We start from the raw sequence: 19318 nt of genomic DNA, 5'->3' as shown, positions 1-19318 counted from the left end.
GCTTAAATGGTGTATCAACATTAAGATTGAGCTGTTGCCTTAAACTCATTATCAGTCATCTGTTATTTGTTAGAATATATAATCTACAGTCTTTTGGGGGTATTTTCAATATATATTTATTTTGGCTTTTAGTATAAGCAATGCGATGTAGGTTAATGAGCCTACAATTTACTAATGTCAGTAACTGCGAGATGACATATGATGGCATATAAGGGTAATTTTCTAATTTCATGCTCCCAGTGATCATAAATTTAAATGTAAAAATATTTTCTTTTATAAACTAGTGATTTGAAAACTGCGTAGTGTGCACACTTGAATTTCTGAAAGTCAAAAATCTACCCCTAGGTCTCAATATACCTATTTATTTTTCCAGCACGAGAATGCCATTAGTGGCAATGGGATTGGTCTGTTTTTAGACTACCTACCATGCACCAGGCAACCTGCTGCTACCAGCCTCTAGGAAATTTGTGAAAGTCTTGGGGATTACTCACCCAATAAGAAAGTGCCTCCACTCCTACACTCTGGAATTTTATACTTTGCCTTGCCACCTCTTTCCCTTTCAAAAATCTCTGCAAATCCCTCTTCTGTGACCACGCCTTTAGTTCCACATTCAATCTTCTCCATTCTCCTCTTATCACAAGCTCGGTGTTCCTTTCCTCATTATTTTAAATCATTCAGAGATATCATCCTGCATGTGAGGAGTGCTATATTGAGGCAAGTAGTTTTGATGATTGCCACTTACTACTTCGGGGAACATGTGTTTCATGAGACTATATACACTCCTCTTTAGTGTATTCTTAAGATAAAGGCCTTGTGGATAATTGTTTGTATCTCTTTGAGGGGCGCACTTTGTTATTGAACTGTAATCCTGGGAGGTGCTCGTTTAGGAAACCATGTAACAGGTAAAATAACACAAGGCTTATTTTGGCAATATTTCTTTCTTCAGCAAACCAGGAATCCAGAATCCCGGGTACATATTGTTACCAGAGAATCTGCTCCTGATAGACCTACAACCTGGACTGGCCTGGGGTTTGCTCGTGTTCCACATGGAGTAGGATTGCGGTTCATTGTTGACAACATCCCATACCCAATGGACTTCACCGCTGCCATTCGCTATGAATCAGAGGTATTCAACGTGCTGTTGCTTCAGCTTTCACTTTCCCAGATGTATCTAATGTAACTTTTCTCTCACCAAACAGCCCACATCCATCCAAGGCTTGAATACTGCTCCCACATATCATTTGCACTTGCGAAAAGGTTACAAGAAAAGGCTGCTGTCTAATCTCTGATGCCTCTCTAACCTCCAATCTTTCTCTTTCCTCCTTCTCTTTCTATTGCAGCCTTTCTTTTCTCCCGATTTTATTTACTTTACTTGGGTCAGTACTCCTCAACTTTCTTCTTTTGTTCCTCCTAAGCTACAAACCCACCGTTCTGCATAAAAGTTGCTATAGAACCACAGACGGTTATAGCACAGCAGAAAGTCATTCAGCCCATCATGCCCATGCTAGACTGCTAGAGCAGTCTAAAGTAATCCAATGGCCGTGCTACAGAACCACAGAGGTTTACACAGCACCATACCAGTCTACATGCTCTTCCTCCTCCCTGCATATTACCAAGTTGGGATTAACTCACTACACAGATCCACTCGCTACACAGATCCTCGCTACAGATCGACTCACTACAGATCCACTCACTACACAGATCGACTCACTACAGATCGACTCACTACACAGATCAATTCCTTTCACTGTCTCCATTATGATTTATTTCCATGTGTCAGAACTGTAACTCCTTGCCTCCTTCAGTCTTTTCTCCTTCTACAACCTTCAGGCTTTTAAAACCTGAACTTGGTGTTATGTGATTAATATTTTCGACATTTCTTTTCTATTTTCTTCAACTTAACGGTGTCCTTTGGACCTCAGCCCTTCATCGAGGTTTCTCAATTTAAAAACAAAAACGTATCGGTAAAATTATTTGTGAAATAAATGATCATATATTTCGTCTCCACTAAAACAGTCAACAGATGATTGGATGGCCAGTGTTCGAGTTCGGCCAACAAATCAGCGGAGTGAAAGCCAGTGCAGAAATAACTTGCCCTCGCAGGAAGCTTATACAGTTGCCATGCCAGCCACAGCCAGGTTAGAACATACTGCAAATAACTGCTGTTTTTTTGAAGTTACACTGTATTATTTATACATTTCTAATGATACATCAGACGAAAAACTAACTTTTCTTAGAAAATCCAGTGGGGTGTAAAACAGGCACATAGGAAAAGGAGTAGGCCATTTAGCCCCTCGAGCCTGTTCCTCCATTCAGTGAGATCATGGCTGATCTGCGACCTAACTCCATATACCCGCCTTTGTCCCATATCCCTTAATATCTTTGGTTATCAGTCTCAGATTTCAAGTTAACAATTGATGCAGCATCAACTACTGTTTGCAGAAGAGATTTCCAAACCTCTATCACATTTGCGTGTAGAATTGCGGCTGATTCAGTATTGTTCGTTATTCACCTGGCGATAAAAATTAAAGTTACCCACATCCACCTGGCTCTCTGCCGGAATCCAGCTGGCAGTTAAAATCCAGACCATAGTCCGCAGTGCTCGCTCAGTGTTAACAATATTTCTATTTTTAAAAATGTTTTGAAATGACACCCGGCGAGTTTGTTTCCCGCCTACCCACAGCACAATAAGACTGACTTTAATGGGCAGGTGGGTGATTATACGGCTGGAAGCTGCTTGCTGGCACCAAGTAGGTGATGGGATAGGCTTTAGGGGGCCACCTCGCGAGGGTCCGGCACTTGGGAAGTGGGGGAGCCTAAGCTTTCCGTGTGGGGCCCGGAGGAGCACACCTAGAGGTACATTTAAAAAAAAAACTTACCTATTTGGGCCTCTTCTGGCTTCGGCTCCGCATTCCACCGTCTTCACCTGGCAGGGTTTTCCCGCTCAGGCCACTGCTCAAAATTGCAGTCATCGGGACCCAACATGCTGTCATCACCTGCTCAATACTGCAGGTTAAAATTTGGAATGATGAGTTCCTGGCAACTTTTCGGCGGGTAAGTAACCTGGGTAACTTTAACTGCCCACCCGCCCGCTTTCAGCCGGGCAAGTAGGGTCAGTTGTGCCATTATACTTTGGACAGAATTGAATAGGATAGCTTCAGTCTTACTGACCTTAAGTTGGAGAAAGTTCTTGCTCATCTATGACTAGATGTTGAACTAATAATATGGTAGCGCAGTGGTGTTCAAGGGTGATGGTGGAACCTCTAAATGAATCACTAAGAAATGGTTTGGTAATTATGTATTATTCTTCAAATATATCAATTAATAAAGTCCACACAGGTATAACAGCACAAAGCTAAAGTGGAGGTCTGTCCTGCAACCACTGGGGTCAATTTTAGATGCATTGGCCCTTATTACAGTTGTCCTCAGCTGCCTCGCTTTTGTTATATCACCTAATAAACGTGAAACAAATGTCATTGCATTTTGTCCGATGATAAAAAATGTTCCTGAGTAAGGTTAGAATCATGAAATTGCTGGAGAAATACCACCAACGATGTCGCCGCAAGATATTGCAAATCCCCTGGGAGGACAGACGCACCAACATCAGTGTTCTCGATCAGGCCAACATCCCGAGCATCGAAGCACTGACCACACTCGACCAGCTCCGTTGGGCGGGCCACATTGGTCGCATGCCTGACACAAGACTCCCAAAGCAAGCGCTCTACTCGGGACTCCTACACGGCAAGTGAACCCCAGGTGGGCAGAGGAAACGTTTCAAGGATACCCTCAAAGCCTCCTTGATAAAATGCAACATCCCCACCGACACCTGGCCAAAGACCGCCCTAAGTGGAGGAAGAGCATCCGGGAAGGCGCTGAGCACCTCGAGTCTCGTCGCCGAGAGCATGCAGAAAGCAAGCCCAGGTAGCGGAAGGAGCTTGCGGCAAACCAGTCTTCCCACCCACCCTTTCCTTCAATGACTGTTTGTCCCACCTGTGACAGAGATTGTAATTCCCGTATTGGACTGTTCAGTCACATATGAACTCACTTTTAGAGTGGAAGCAAGTCTTCCTCGATTTCGAGGGACTGCCTGTGATGATGATGACTCATGAAAGAACTCAACACTTTTACGGAAAGAGGCAGCACACAGCACCAACATGTTTCTGGATGGTTTTAAACATCCTGGATTTTACAGAAGAAATAGCCTCCATGGATTACAGTATCACCGTTTTCATTGAATTACAGTGGGCCAGCAGACATTTGCTCCCAGCACTGTAGAATGATAGCAGAGACTTGTTGGTATTAGGTGCAGCAGGGATTCCCATGCATGTTTATTAGCATTATGCACATATCAAAGAAGGGCTGGATTACCAGTCTTTAAAGTTACTGTGAGCCATTACAGGGAATGGTACATTAGAAAAGCATGTTTTATCATATAACTCAAGTAATAAACCATGTAAAGAATGAGATTGTTTAAGCTGTGTGGCTAATGGTATTTAACAATAAGCAGTATTGTTACAGACACTATGATCTAATTATTGCTTTGTGTTTCTCCATAAACAGGATTGCAATTCTTAGCAGCCCCATATGCCTGGAGCCTCAAATACAGTATATCGTGGAGATTTACTTCCATCGGTCTTCTGCTCCGAACAGTCAGGCCAACAATCACATCTTGATTGATTCTGTAAGCACACTGCTAGATCTTCTTGTTATTGTAGTTTATGGAAGTGGCACCACCATAACACTGACAGTTTTTAAATTCTGATGACATTGAAAACGTTACCAGGTGGCATAGATCACAGAAGGGATGACTAGATTATACACATCGTAAACATTTGCTATATTATTCAATGAACTTTGTAATCGAGCTTCCTGAAGCAATATAGTGGAACCCTGTGAAATGATATACGATAAAATCTCGTAGCTCTTAAGGCCGATCTGGTTTATATATATATAAACCCTATATATACATAAAAAGGGGGAAATTCAGGAATTTGTCTTTGTCATAAGGTTGGTAGACGCACTGCCCTAGAATTTTGTTTTCCTCTGAAAACGGGTACAGGGATCATGATGAGCTAGCAACCCGCGCCTGTTCGGAGGACTGCGGGCAGCACGTAAACTTTGTGCTGCCTGCTCATTTCCACGATTGTGGCATTCAACCCAGCACTGAATCCGCTACTGAGTGGCTGAACACTCAGCAGGGAGCCCAAGTTCGAGCAAGGCTAGCACCAATTAAAGCTAGCCTGCACTACTTAAAGGCAGTCTGCATCTCTTGAAGGGGAGGTGCATTCTGCCTGAGAAAGACAGTGGAAAGGAACTATTAATGATGGCACAACAGGGAAGAGTGCGTGCACCAAGGTTCTCTGATGCAGCACTGGAGACCTTGGTACAGGAGGTCAATAGGGGTCAAGGAGGCCCTCCAGGCAAGAGTGCAAAGTGCAGTGGGAGCAGATAGCCACCGTGGTGAATGCCAGCAGTGTAGGCTAAAGACGTAGACACAGCTGCGGAAGAATTTTAATCACCTCATACGAGTGATGAAGGTCAGTGAATTCACCTTCAAATGTCATATTCCACAAACTGCACCACTAACCTCAGCCTTACATATTGCTCAATTCAACACTCCCATCAGTCACCTACCAACATCTCTATCAATCACAACTCATATTCACATGCTCCATCTCACCCTCACACACTTATCACTGCTGCAAGCCACACAGCCACATCTCACCGCTTGCACAGTCAGCTGTTCAACCCTGACAGATATATCACCCAAACACTCACTGACATACTTCCCTTCCTCTTGCAGGAAAAGGTGGTGCATAACCGGTGACAGTAGAACCTAACTGGCATGAGACAGGCACGTCTGCATCGCCTCACCCCCCATGGAGGAGACGATGCTGGCCATTCTTGGGAGGGCATGGCTGAGCCCGTGGCCAGCGGTGGAGCTGAAAGAATACAAGATGCCGATATCCTCATACTTTATTCTCCTTCTCATATCCTACTTCCCCCTCATCCCACAATCTCTGATTTACAAGCTGCTCTTGTTTTCCCCTTCCCCTCAGCACAACCCTACCCGTGTACCATTCTCATTTCAGGGACCCAAGAAATACAACCTGCCCAGCCAGTGGTTCAAGAAGAGGGAGAGGAAAGTGACGATGAAGAAGAAACACCATCACTCAATCTGACAGTCACAGCCATCAGCTCAGATACTGGCACTGCATGGAGTTTAGAGGGTAGCTTAGAGGCAGGATCTGCACGTGATGATTCACCGGGCATGAGTGAGCTGCAGCCAGGGCAGCAGGAAAAGGGTAGCGCAGGTGCCAGCTCACCGGAGGGCAAGGTCGCACACGAGTTCTGCTGCAGAGGACTCAGATAAGACCTTGATGAGGTGGTCTACAGAAAAATGCTGATGGGTATGCAGAACTAAATGCTTCATGCATTGGCAGGCCTGCCAGAAAGCCTGAGTGCAATGTCAAGGAGCATGGAGGAGTCCAGCACCAACCTTGCACAGGCTTTGCGCAATTTGGAGCCAATCCTTTCCAACATGGAAGGGATGAGCAGCTCCATTGGCACAAATGTGGACCAAACCACCATGGAGCGTCTGATAGCCGATGTCATAGGTTCCATTACAGCACAGGCTCAAGCCACCCAATGTCTGAGTACTGCCGTGGAAGCTTAGACAGAAGTCATGCAAGCTCAGACTGCTCTCATCAGGCTCAGCTTGCTACAACACAAGTTCAGACTGCTGCCTTTGTGGCTGTGTTTACCAGAGTGGAAAGGGGCTTACAGGGTGTCACAGCAGTACAGCAATCTGTCCTCCAACAGATGGCTAGGAATGCTGAAGCACTGTCCTGGGGGAGTGGCAGTGGCTCCGTGGAGGACGAACCTGCTGTCCTCTCTCAGGATAACAACATTCGTCCTCCCACCCCGACAGTGCCTTGCTGTTGCCTGTTAGCCAGCCAGTCCAGACTGCTGCCATCCAAGCCGAGGTGGTGCAGTCCGCAGCCGGGCCTTCTAGGCCCAGAGGTGCTCGAGGTCATCCTGCAAGGCCATTTGCAGTCTCCCCCACTGAAGGTCAGCAGCCTTCCACCAGCCATGCTGCAGCCACTGGGGTAGCACATTGTAGGATTCAAGCTAAGAAAGACTTGCATTTATATAGCGCCTTTCGCGACTGCTACACGTCTCAAGGCGCTTTATGGCCTGTGTGAGAACTCCGCCACAGGTTGGGGCCATAAATAGAGCTGGAGCCCTGGAACATCGTGGGCGAAAGTGCGGTGAATGAGGGTACTGGGCCCAGAAGAGCCGAGGGCCCAGGGGCAGCACGGGCCAGCCCACACTGCGATATGTGTGCGCACTAGGTCTGTGCAGCAAAGCAAGTCTCCAGTCGTCTTGGTTCAACCCTTGCCACTGGACCAAGGCCTAGCTCTGTCAAGCCCATGTGGTGGCTGATGTGCAACGGTCATCATAAATTTAAAAATCCACGCACAGGCATCTTCCACCCCCTCAATTGGGGTTCAGGACTGGAACATCGGGTCCTTCATTGAAACATCTGTGAACTCTTGTGGAAGCAAGTCATCCTCATTTGAGGGACCACCTGTGGGATCGTAGGAGCACTAAGACAGACAAAGGCACACTGAAGACAGGCACTGAGTGAATGCACAAGGGTGAGGAGTTGACTTTGTTAAGTTATATTGGATGGATTGATGGATAAAATTGGTTTTGAATGTTTCTTTTGCAGTGGCTTTTCTTTCAGCATTGTGGCCAACAGGACACTGTGATGGTCAGTAACAGAGGGAAGGTAAGGTGTGGAATTATTGTTGAATGGAGAATTGGAGTTGCGTTCACTCGTACCACAGTCAGATGAGTCGATCATTGACAGCCCGGGCAGAGAGGAGCTGTCTGGATTGCCGCCTCCCTTCTGCTTCCTCCTCTTCTTCCTCCTCCTCCTCAGCTGGTTGCCGTATGCCTGGTGGCAAGGGCTGTTGTAGAGCATGCAGCAGACCACGACTTAAAACACATTCTGGTCAGTACTGCAGGGTTCTTTCAGAGTGGCCCAGGCAGTGGAAACGTTGCTTAAGGATGCCAATGGTCTGCTCTATCAGATTCCATGTGGCAGTAGGACATGCTGCCCATGTGTGGTTGGTTTGCTGAGCAGGGTCATGAGGTCAGCAGATAGCCCATGTCACCCAGTAGCCACCCTCTGATTTGCCTTTGTGGCTCAAAGATGAAGGACTAGCACAGAACGAAAGCATCATGACTGCTGCCAGGATACTGGGAATTCACCATCATGATGTTCTGAGCATGGCTGCACACCAACTGCACATTCAGCGAGTGATAACCTTTGTGGTTGCGGAACAAGTCAGCATTTAGATGCGGTGGCCGCAAAGCCAAGTGCGTGCAGTCGATGGGGTCCCGCACCATGGGGAAGCCCGCTATGTCGCTCTGCCTGCTTCTCTCTGGTCAGAGGGAAGACAATTAAGTCCCATCTCCTGGCATAAAGAATGTCTGTCACCCCTCTTATGCAACAGTGGATGGCGAACTGGGAGATGTTACAGATGTCGCCTGCTTGGAAGCATCCCAACGCGAAGAAATTCAGGGTCATGGTCACCTTCACAGCCATTGGCAGCACTGTATGAGGCTGCAGGTCTGGTTGCAAGAGGTGGCAGAGTTCTGTGAGCACCTCCTTCATGAAGCGCAGATGCCTCACACGCTGCTCAGGTTGAGGTAAGAGATTTGTTCTCAGAAGACCCTGGGTGGATAAGGCCTCCTGCTGAGAGCCCTTCTCCCCCTCCTCCCTCTGTGAGCAGCTTGGCCTCTTCTTTGTTGCCTCTGCTCCATCTCTATGTCATGCTGCAGGCCAAAGGGGGATGACAAGTAGAGCACCCACGGCTGGGAGCAAGTTATTTGACCAGAACCCGTGAAGTCAGAAACAAGGCCTTCTCCACTTGTACTACCACTCCATGTCATGTCACTGACTTTAAACAACTCTGGAAAGCTCCAAACTCATGTTCAGCTGTGCGAGGTTAACACACAGCGTTACTTCCAGCATTGAGGATAACAATGGCAGTGCTGGCATTAAATCAGCATTGCACGCTGATTGACGTCACAATCTGCCTACTCTACATACTTCTGGCTCACGCTTCCAGCGCCGATGTAAATACCTTCACCAATATGACGTCCAGCGCGGCCCATACCAGAAGTGCCTGTGCATGTCTTGAATAAAGCAAAGTAACTGAATACTGTGGACGTGAGTAAGTGTGACCTTAGTCTCTTTATTCTAACTCCAGAGTGCTGGTACAGCATGGGAGGCCTGCTTATATACATTGCCCCCAAGGGATGCTGGGATCCCTTGGGACTCCAACAGATATGTCCTCTGGTGGCGGTAGTGTGCTATTTACATAGGATTGCATACATAACATCACTCCCTCCCAAAGTCAATAGTCAATAGGGTGAGACGATCTGGGGCTTTCCGCTCCCTAGTTGATCGTCTCGGTACAAATGCAGGTGTAGGTGAGTTGGTTGGTTCTTTGCTGGGCTGCTGCGCAGCTGGCCTTGCTGGGCTGCTGAGGATGATGAGTTCAGCTTCGTGGTCAACCGTGATGTTGGTTGCCACTTGTGTGTGTATCGGAGGGTCGAAGTTGGTGGTGTCCTCTTCGGGTTGCTCATGGCTGTCTGTGAATCGCAGTTTGATTTGGTCCAAATGCTTTCTGCAAGTTAGTCCATTTGCGAGTTTGACCTGAAACAACCTACTCCCTTCTTTGGCTATGACAGTGCCAGCAAGCCATTTGGGACCATGTCCATAGTTGAGTACAAATACAGGGTCATTGACTTCAATATCGCATGACAGATTTACGCGATCATGGTATATGCTTTGTTGATGGTGCCTGCCCTCGATCATGGAAATCAGGGTGGACTAGAGAGACTTGTTTTAAGCACCCTTTTCATGAGCAGCTCGGCTGGGGGAAGCCCGGTGAGCGAGTGGGGTTTTGTGCAGTAGCTGAGCAGGACTCGGGACAGGCGGGTCTGCAGGGAGCCTTCTGACTCGCGTTTCAAGCTTTGCTTGATGGTTTGGACTGCCTGTTCTGCCTGGCCGTTAGATGCGGGCTTGAATGGGGCAGATGTGACATGCTTGATCCCATTGCGGGTCATGAATTCCTTGAATTCGGCACTGGTGAAGCACGGTCCATTGACGCTGATAAGGACATCAGGCAGGCCGTGTGTGGCAAACATGGCTCATAGGCTTTCGATGGTGGCAGTGGACGTGCTGACAGACATTATTACACACTCAATCCATTTTGAATAAGCATCCACAACAACCAAAAACATTTTGCCTAGAAACAGGATAGCAAAGTCAATGTGGATCCTAGACTGCGGTTTGGAGGGCCATGACCACAAATTTAGCGGTGCCTCCCTGGGTGCATTGCTCAGTTGGGAGCAAGTGTTGCATTGGCACACCAGACACCAACTCTGAGCCGATGCTGGGCCACTATACATGGGATCTGGCTATTGCTTTCATCATTGCTATGCCTGGGTAGGTACTGTGTAGGTCACGTATAAATGTTTCCCTGCCTTTCTTCGGCAAAACCATGCGATTATCCCATAAAAGACAGTCCGCCTGTATGGACCTTACGTCTTTGCGTCGCTGGAACGGCTTGATCTCTTCATGCATCTCCGCTGGGACGCTTCTCCAGCTCCCATGGAGGACACAGTGTTTTACAAAGGATAGTAAAGGATCCTGGCTGGTCCAGGTCCTGATCTGGCGGGGCGTAACGAGTGACTATTCGTTTTCAAATGCATCCATCACCAAGAGCAAGTCTGCAGGCTGTGCCATTTCCACCCCGGTGGTGGGCAATGGTAGCCGACTGAGAGCATCAGCGCAGTTCTCTGTACCTGGCCTGTGGCGAATTACATAGTTATATGCAGACAGCGTGAGCGCCCATCTTTGGATGTGAGCAGAGGAGATGTATTGATGCCTTTGCTCTCTGAGAATAGCGATATGAGCGGCTTATGGTCAGTTTCTAACTCGAACTTAAGCCCAAACAGACACTGAAGCATTTTTTTTACCCCATAGACGCATGCCAGAGCTTCTTTTTCAATCATGCTGTAGGCCCTTTCGGCCTTGGACAAGCTCCTCGACGCGTAAGCGACCGGTTGCAATGTTCACGATTCGTTTGCTTGGTATAACACACACCCGACCCCGTACGAAGACGCATCGCAAGCTAGCACTAAACGTTTACAAGGATTATACAGGACAAGCAGTTTGTTGGAACATAACAGATTTCTGGCTTTCTCAAAAGCTGTCTCTTGTGATTTCCCCCATACCCAGTCATCACCCTTGCGTAGCAACACGTGTAGAGGTTCTAGCAAGGTGCTTAACCCGGGTAGGAAATTATCAAAATAATTGAGGAGTCCCAGGAACAACCGCAGCTCCGTCACATTCTGTGGTCTCGGCGCATTCTTGATGGCCTCTGTCTTGGCGTCGGTGTGTCTGACGCCGTCTGCTGCGATTCTTCTCCCTAAGTACTCGACCTCTGGTGCCAGGAAAACACACCGAGCCTGAGTCCCACACGATCTAACCGACTTAGAACCTCTTCCAGGTTCTGCAAGTGTTCGATGGTGTCCCGACCTGTGATCAATATGTCGCCCTGGAAAACCACGGTGCGCGGAATCGACTTTAGCAGACTCTTCATGTTGCTTTGAAAAATAGCCGCGACCGATCGAATCCCAAACGGGCATCTATTGTAGATGAACAGACCTTTATATGTGTTGATGCAGGTGAGGCCTTTCGAAGATTCCACCAGCTCCTGCGTCATGTAGGCCGAGGTCAGGTCCAACTTGATGAACGTTTTTCCTCCTGCCAGCGTCGCAAATAGGTTGTCTGCCTTGGGTAGCAGGTACTGGTCTTGCAGCGAAAAACGGTTAATCGTTACTTTCGGATAGATGGGAGTGCGTCGGAGGCAGGCTTATAAAAGGCCCAACGCGGCGGCAGTTCAGGGAGTTCGGAGAGGCGGGAGTGCGTCGGAGGCAGGCTTATAAAAGGCCCAACGCGGCGGGAGTTCGGAGAGGCGGGAGTGCGTCGGAGGCCCCCCGGTACAGCTGCAGCAGAGAGGCAAAAAAGAAGTAGAAAGAAATCGAAAGGTGACGTCACAGCCAAGGGGGTAAGTGATTGGTTGGTGATTGGTGAGTAGTTTTGCTTTTTCCTTTCTTTATCAGTAAGTAACCTTTTAACATTGTTGTTGCCCAAATTGGTTAATTGAAGGGTTAAGACATGGCAGGAGAGCTCGGACACGTGTTATGCTCCTCTTGTACTATGTGGGAACTCAGGGACGCTTCCAGTGTCCCTGACGACTACGTGTGCGGGAAGTGTATCTGCCTGCAGATCCTGACGGACCGCATTGCAATACTGGAGCTGTGGATGGATTCACTTTGGAGCATCCACGATGCTGAGAATGACGTGATTAGTACATTTAGCGAGTTGGTCTTACCGCAGGTAAAGGGTACACAGCCAGATAGTGAATGGAAGACCAGCAGGAAGAGCAGTGCAAGGAAGGTAGTGCAGGGGTCTCCTGTGGTCATCCCCCTGCAAAACAGATATAACGCTTTAAGTACTGCTGAGGGGGATGACTCATCAGGGGAGAGCAGCAGCAGCCAAGTTCATGGCACCGTGGCTGGCTCTGCTGCACAGGAGGACAGGAAAAAGAGTGGGAGAGCGATAGTGATAGGGGATTCAATTGTAAGGGGAATAGATAGGCGTTTTTGCGGCCGCAACCGAGACTCTAGGATGGTATGTTGCCTCCCTGGTGCAAGGGTCAAGGATGTCTTGGAGCGGGTGCAGGACATTCTGAAAAGAGAGGGTGAACAGCCAGTTGTCGTGGTGCATATAGGTACCAATGATATAGGTAAAAAATGGGATGAGGTCCTATGAGACAAATTTAGGGAGCTAGGAATTAAATTAAAAAGTAGGACCTCAAAAGTAGTAATCTCAGGATTGCTACCAGTGCCACGTGCTAGTCAGAGTAGGAATCGCAGGATAGCTCAGATGAATACGTGGCTTGAGCAGTGGTGCAGCAGGGAGGGATTCAAATTCCTGGGGCATTGGAACTGGTTTTGGGGGAGGTGGGACCAGTACAAACCGGATGGTCTGCACCTGGGCAGGACCGGAACCAATGTCCTACGGGGAGTGTTTGCTAGTGCTGTTGGGGAGGAGTTAAACTAATATGGCAGGGGGATGGGAGCCTATGCAGGGAGACAGAGGGAAATAAAATGGAGCCAGAAGCTAAAGATAGAAAGGAGAATAGTAAAAGTGGAGGGCAGAAAAACCCAAGGCAAAAAACAAAAAGGGCCACATTATAGCAAAATTCTAAAGGGTCAAAGTGTGTTAAAAAGACAAGCCTGAAGGCTCTGTGCCTCAATGCGAGGAGTATTCGGAATAAGGTGGATGATTTAACTGCGCAGATAGCAGTTAACAGATATGATGTGATTGGCATCATAGAGACATGGCTCCAGGGTGACCAAGGCTGGGAACTCAACATCCAAGGGTATTCAGCATTTAGGAAGGATAGACAGAAAGGAAAAGGAGGCAGGGTGGCGTTGCTGGTTAAAGATGAAATCAATGCAATTGTAAGGAAGGACATTAGCTTGGATGATGTGGAATCGGTATGGGTGGAGCTACGGAATACCAAAGGGCAGAAAACGCTAGTGGAAGTTGTGTACAGGCCACCAAATAGTAGTAGTGAGGTTGGGGACTGCATCAAACAAGAAATAAGGGAGGTGTGCAATAAAGGTACAGCAGTAATCATGGGCGACTTTAATCTACATATTGATTGGACTAACCTAACTGGTAGCAATGCAGCGGAGGAGGATTTCCTGGAGTGTATTAGGGATGGTTTTCTCCACCAATATGTCGAGGAACCAACCAGAGAGCTGGCCATTCCAGACTGGGTGATGTGTAATAGAAACATAGAAAATAGGTGCAGAAGTAGGCCATTTGGCCCTTCGAGCCTGCATCACCATTCAATATGATCATGGCTGATCATTCATCTCGGTACCCCTTTCTCTCCATACCCCTTGATCCCTTTAGCCATAAGGGCCATATCTAACTCCCTCTTGAATATATCCAATGAACTGGCATCAACGACTCTCTGCGGCAGGGAATTCCACAGGTTAACAACTCTCTGAGTGAAGAAATTTCTCCTCATCTCAGTCCTAAATGGCCTACCGCTTATCCTAAGACTGTGTCCCCTGGTTCTGGACTTCCCCAAAATCGGGAACATTCTTCCGGCCTCCAACCTGTCCCGTCCCGTCAGAATCTTATACGTTTCTATGAGATGCCCTCTCATCCTTCTAAACTCCAGTGTATAAAGGCCCAGTTGATCCAGTACCTCCTCATATGTCAGTCCAGCCATCCCTAGAATCAGTCTGGTGAACCTTCGCTGCACTCTATCAATAGCAAGAACGTCCTTCCTCAGATTAGGAGACCAAAACTAAACACAATATTCCAGGTGAGGCCTCACCAAGGCCCTGTACAATTGCAGTAAGACCTCCCTGCTCCTATACTCAAATCCCCTAGCTATGAAGGCCAACATGCCATTTGCCACCTTCACCGCCTGCTTTACCTGCATGCAAACTTTCAATGACTGATGAACCATGACACCCAGGTCTCGTTGCACGCCCCCTTTTCCTAATCTGCCACCATTCAGATAATATTCTGCCTTCGTGTTTTTGCCACCAAAGTGAATAACCTCACATTTATCCACATTATACTGCATCTGCCATGCATTTGCCCACTCACCAAACCTGTCCAAATCACCCAGCAGCCTCATAGCATCCTCCTCACAGCTCACACCGCCACCCAGTTTAATGTCATCTGCAAACTTGGAGATATTACACTCAATTCCTGCATCCAAATTATTAATGTATATTGTAAAGAGCTGGAGTCCCAGCACTGAGCCCTGCGGCACTCCACTAGTCACTGCTTCCCATTCCGAAAAGGACCCGTTTATCCAGACTCTCTGCTTCCTGTCTGCCAACCAATTCTCTATCCACGCCAGTACCATGTGCTTTGATTTTGCACACCAATCGCTTATGTGGGACCTTGTCAAAGGCCTTTTGAAAGTCCAAATACACCACATCCGCTGGTTCTCCCTTGTCCACTCTATTAGTTACATCCTCAAAAAATTCCAGAAGATTTGTCAAGCACAAATCCATGCTGACTTGGACCGATCCTGTCACTGCTTTCCAAATGCGCTGTTATTTCATCCTTAATAATTGATTTCAACATTTTCCCCACTGCTGATGTCAGGCTAACCAGTCTTTAATTTCTCATTTTCTCTCTCCCTACTTTTTTAAAAAGTGGTGTTACATTAGCTACCCTCCAGTCCATTGGAACTGATCCAGAGTCGATAGACTGTTGGAAAATGATCACCAATGCATCCATTATTTCTAGGGCCATCTCCTTAAGTACTCTGGGATGCAGACAATCAGGCCCCGGGGATTTATCGGCCTTCAATCCCATCAATTTCCCAAACACAATTTCCCGCCTAATAAGGATATCCTTCAGTTCCTCTTTCTCACTAGACCCTCGGTCCCCTAGTACATCCAGAAGGTCATTTGTGTCTTCCTTCGTGAAGACAGAACCAAAGTATTTGTTCAATTGGTCTGCCATTTCTTTGCTCCCCATTATTGATCCACCTGAGTCCGACTGCATGGGACCTACGTTTGTCTTGACTAATCTTTTTCTCTTCACATATCTATAGAAGCTTTTGCAGTCAGTTTTTATGTTCCCGGCAAGCTTCCTCTCGTACTCTATTTTGCCCCTCAGAATTAAACCCTTTGTCCTCATCTGCTGAATTCTAAATTTCTCCCAGTCCTCAGGTTTGCTGCTTTTTCTGGTCAATTTATATGCCTCTTCCTTGGATTTAACACTATCCTTAATTTCCCTTGTTAGCCACGGTTGAGCCACCTTCCCTGTTTTATTTTTACTCCAGACAGGGATGTACAACTGTTGAAGTTCATCCATGTGATCTATAAATGTTTGCCATTGCCTATCTACCGTCAACCCTTTAAGTATCATTTGCCAGTCTATTCTAGCCAATTCACGCCTCATGCCGTCGAAGTTAGCTTTCCTTAAGTTTAGGATCCTAGTTTCTGATTTCACCGGAGCAAGAAGATTCTTCATGAGGCCATAGGTTGTTGCCCTGCAGACGGTGAGGAGGATCGCCCTTCGTTTGGCAGCCTTCGCACTCCCTTCCAGCTTGTTGGCCACGAAGTATTGGTCAAGTCGCTCCACGAAGGCCTCCCAATCGTCCCTTCTGAGAATTTCTCCAGGATACCAACAGTCTCTGCATTCTCGGCATGGATCGTTATCTCGTCACCTATTGTTATGTCTTGAATAAAACAATGTAACTGATTACTGTGGACGTGAGTAAATGTGACCTTAGTCTCTTTATTCTAACTCCAGAGTGCTGGTACAGCTTGGGAGGCCTGCTTATATACAGTGCTCCCAAGGGTTGCTGGGATCCCTTGGGACTCCAACAGATACGCCCTCTGGTGGTGGTAGTGTGCTGGTTACAAAGAGTTGCATACATAACACACAGCTCGGATGGCATTTTAGTCCGAAAACGGCACCCGTAACACCCAAACAATGGGTGCTACGCAATCGAATTTTTAGCCCAATAGCTCGTGGCATATGTTATTAGCTGATAGTGATGGGAAACCTTTAGGTTTTTCACAACTTGCTTATCAATTTAATCTAGAAATTGCTATTCTCAGTATTAGAAGAAAATCTCTTCCACGCCTTTGTCCATTTTAACTGAGGTGATAGCTCATTTTAATACCAACATAAAAATAGCAGATAGGAATATCATACAAACACATCACTGTTGGATGGTAACTAGTCATATTCTTTTTTTTTAAAGACTTGCATTTAATTAGCACCTTTCACGACCTCAGGATGTCCCAAAACACTTTACAGCCAATTAAATACTTTTGAAGTGTAATCACTGTTGGAATGTAGGAAATGCGGCAGCGAATTTGCGCACAGCAAGCTCCCACAAGCAGCAATGTGATACTGACCAGATAATCTGTTTTGTGATGTTGATTGAGGGATAAATATTGGCCAGGATACTGGAAATAACTCCCCTGCTCTTCAAAATAGTGCCATGAGCTCTTTTACACCCACCTGAGAGAGCAGATGGGGCCTCAGTTTAATGTCCCATCCAAAAGATGGCACCTCCAACAGTGCAGCACTCCTTCAGCACTGCCCTGGGGTGAAAGCCTCGATTTTTGTGCTCAAGTCTCTGGAATGGATCTTGAACCCACATCCTTCTGACTCAAAGGCAAAAGTCTACCAACTGAGCCACGGCTGCCATTATTTATGTGAATTGCTTTTTTAAATGTTAATTTCTGGGATTGTTCCTACAATTTTGAGAACCACATTCAATGATTTAGTCCACTATGAGAATCGCAAACCAATGGGCATGATCACCACTTTTACTATTCATGTGCAGTATTCAGATACAGTATGGCATTAGAAATATCAATGCTGAGATTGACACTGTTGAAGTTCAAGAACAATAATACATTTCAGCATTGTCTTTTGTCATTCTCGGGATATAGGTGTCACTGGCAAAGCCCTGTAGGTAGCGGAGAGAATTTGGGGAGTCAGAAGGTAACCCACTCGTCGCAGAATACCCAGCCTCTGACCTGCTCTAATAGCCGCGGCATTTATGTAGCTGTTCCAGTTGAATTTCTGGTTAACGGTGACACCAGGATGCTGATGGCGGGGGATTCGACGATGGTAATGCCATTGAGTGTCATGGGGAGGTGGTTAAATTCACTTTTGTTGGAGATGGTAATTGTCTGGTATTTATTTGGCCACTTATCAGCCCAAACCTGGATGTTGCCCAGGTCTTGCTGCCTGCGGATAGGGAATGCTTATTATCGAAAAAATTGCTAATGGATTTGAAAATTGTCCAATCATCAGCAAACAGCCGCACCTGACCTTATGATGGAGGGAAGGTCATTGATGAAGCAGCTGAAGATTGTTGGGCCAAGGACACTGTCCTGAGGAACTCTGCACCGATGTCCTGGGGCTGAGATGATTAGCCTTCAACAACTACACCTTTCCGCTAGGTATGACTCCAGCCAGTGGAGAGTACTGGCCAGGGAGTCTTTCCTGTTCAGATTAGTGCCATGGGATCTTTATTACTGACCAGGATAAGTAGACGGAATTTCCAGAACACTGCACTAGGGTCTCCATGTTATGTGGGAGCTCAGTTCTTCCCGAAACCTGGTCCACAAATCACTGAGTACTTTTGATTAATGAAAAGCTTTTTTCTTCTTTTGTCATTAGCTGGGTCTGATTCCAAGGATTAACTCTCTGGAGGATTTCTGCAGTAATACAGATTTGGATGAGTACAGACGGTATCAATGCATTGAGGTTGCCTATCAAGTGGGACCTCAGGCTATACCAGAAGTGTGTGAGAGACTGATAGCCAGCATATCTGCTCGGATCCACAATGGAGCTATTGGTAAGTACAAGAGGCTCTGAGGAAGAAATTGGTACTGTGCAAGTTCTAGATGCTACAACAAAATGAAACTATAGATTTTTTAAAGCTATTCACTACACCATATGACATGCACTGAGCTGGCAAATTCACTAGTAGCTTTAAAGGTGGCCCTGCCAAGTCAATATTGACTTAATCAGGCACAGAAATGACCTGATTAGCATCCAGCACTAGTCCAGGTACAAATCAATAGGAAACCCGATGAAAGTCTTTCATTGATGTTTCCTTAGTTGATTAGCAACTGCACAGGGAGACTCAAAATAGCAGCTTTTCAGGAGGCTGAGCTATAATAACACATCTACATAATCTCAGTTTGTATTTGTGAGGAATTCATGAAAGATTAAATTGAAAAGCCATGGCTCTTTCTAGAAAACACTTTGTTTGAATACCATGTAAACAGTCAATCTGGTGGAGTTACTCAACAATTTACATATCTGAATAACCTTGGTGAAAAATATCAACATTCCACTGTATATCTATAAAATGTCAAATTAACTAATAAATCAAAGTTTACAATGCACAGCCCCCACTAAACGGATTAGCAGATAAAGGTGAGGGCCAGTACAGTATTAAATCATACAGAGCAGTAGGTGTTTAGTCTGTGCTGACTTAGCCAGGCCAGTAATCCAGGTGCTACTGTGCTAGGGTGGGGGGGAAATTAGCTAAGGTTCTGATTCCTGATCTCTGTTCAGTGAATCTGGTCGGAAAGTGTGCACGCGTGGATAAACGGCAAAGGCAAGATCAGTCTCGGTCAC

The 19318-nt window shown here is 46.6% G+C and overlaps 1 protein-coding gene across 1 annotated transcript in view; it reads left to right on the top strand.

Moving 5' to 3' along the window:
* LOC139278561 (laminin subunit beta-4-like) overlaps nt 1-19318 on the top strand; it is a 142282-nt gene that overhangs the window by 57851 nt on the left and 65113 nt on the right. Inside the window, exons 15-18 of the mRNA XM_070897469.1 lie at nt 947-1126; nt 2017-2138; nt 4561-4681; nt 18350-18527. Coding sequence (XP_070753570.1) covers nt 947-1126; nt 2017-2138; nt 4561-4681; nt 18350-18527 — 601 coding nt within the window. The remainder of the gene's footprint in view (nt 1-946; nt 1127-2016; nt 2139-4560; nt 4682-18349; nt 18528-19318) is intronic.

The sequence above is a fragment of the Pristiophorus japonicus genome, chromosome 13, assembly GCF_044704955.1.
Source record: "Pristiophorus japonicus isolate sPriJap1 chromosome 13, sPriJap1.hap1, whole genome shotgun sequence".
NCBI lineage: Eukaryota > Metazoa > Chordata > Chondrichthyes > Pristiophoridae > Pristiophorus > Pristiophorus japonicus.
This window is presented reverse-complemented; position numbering and strand designations above follow the sequence as displayed.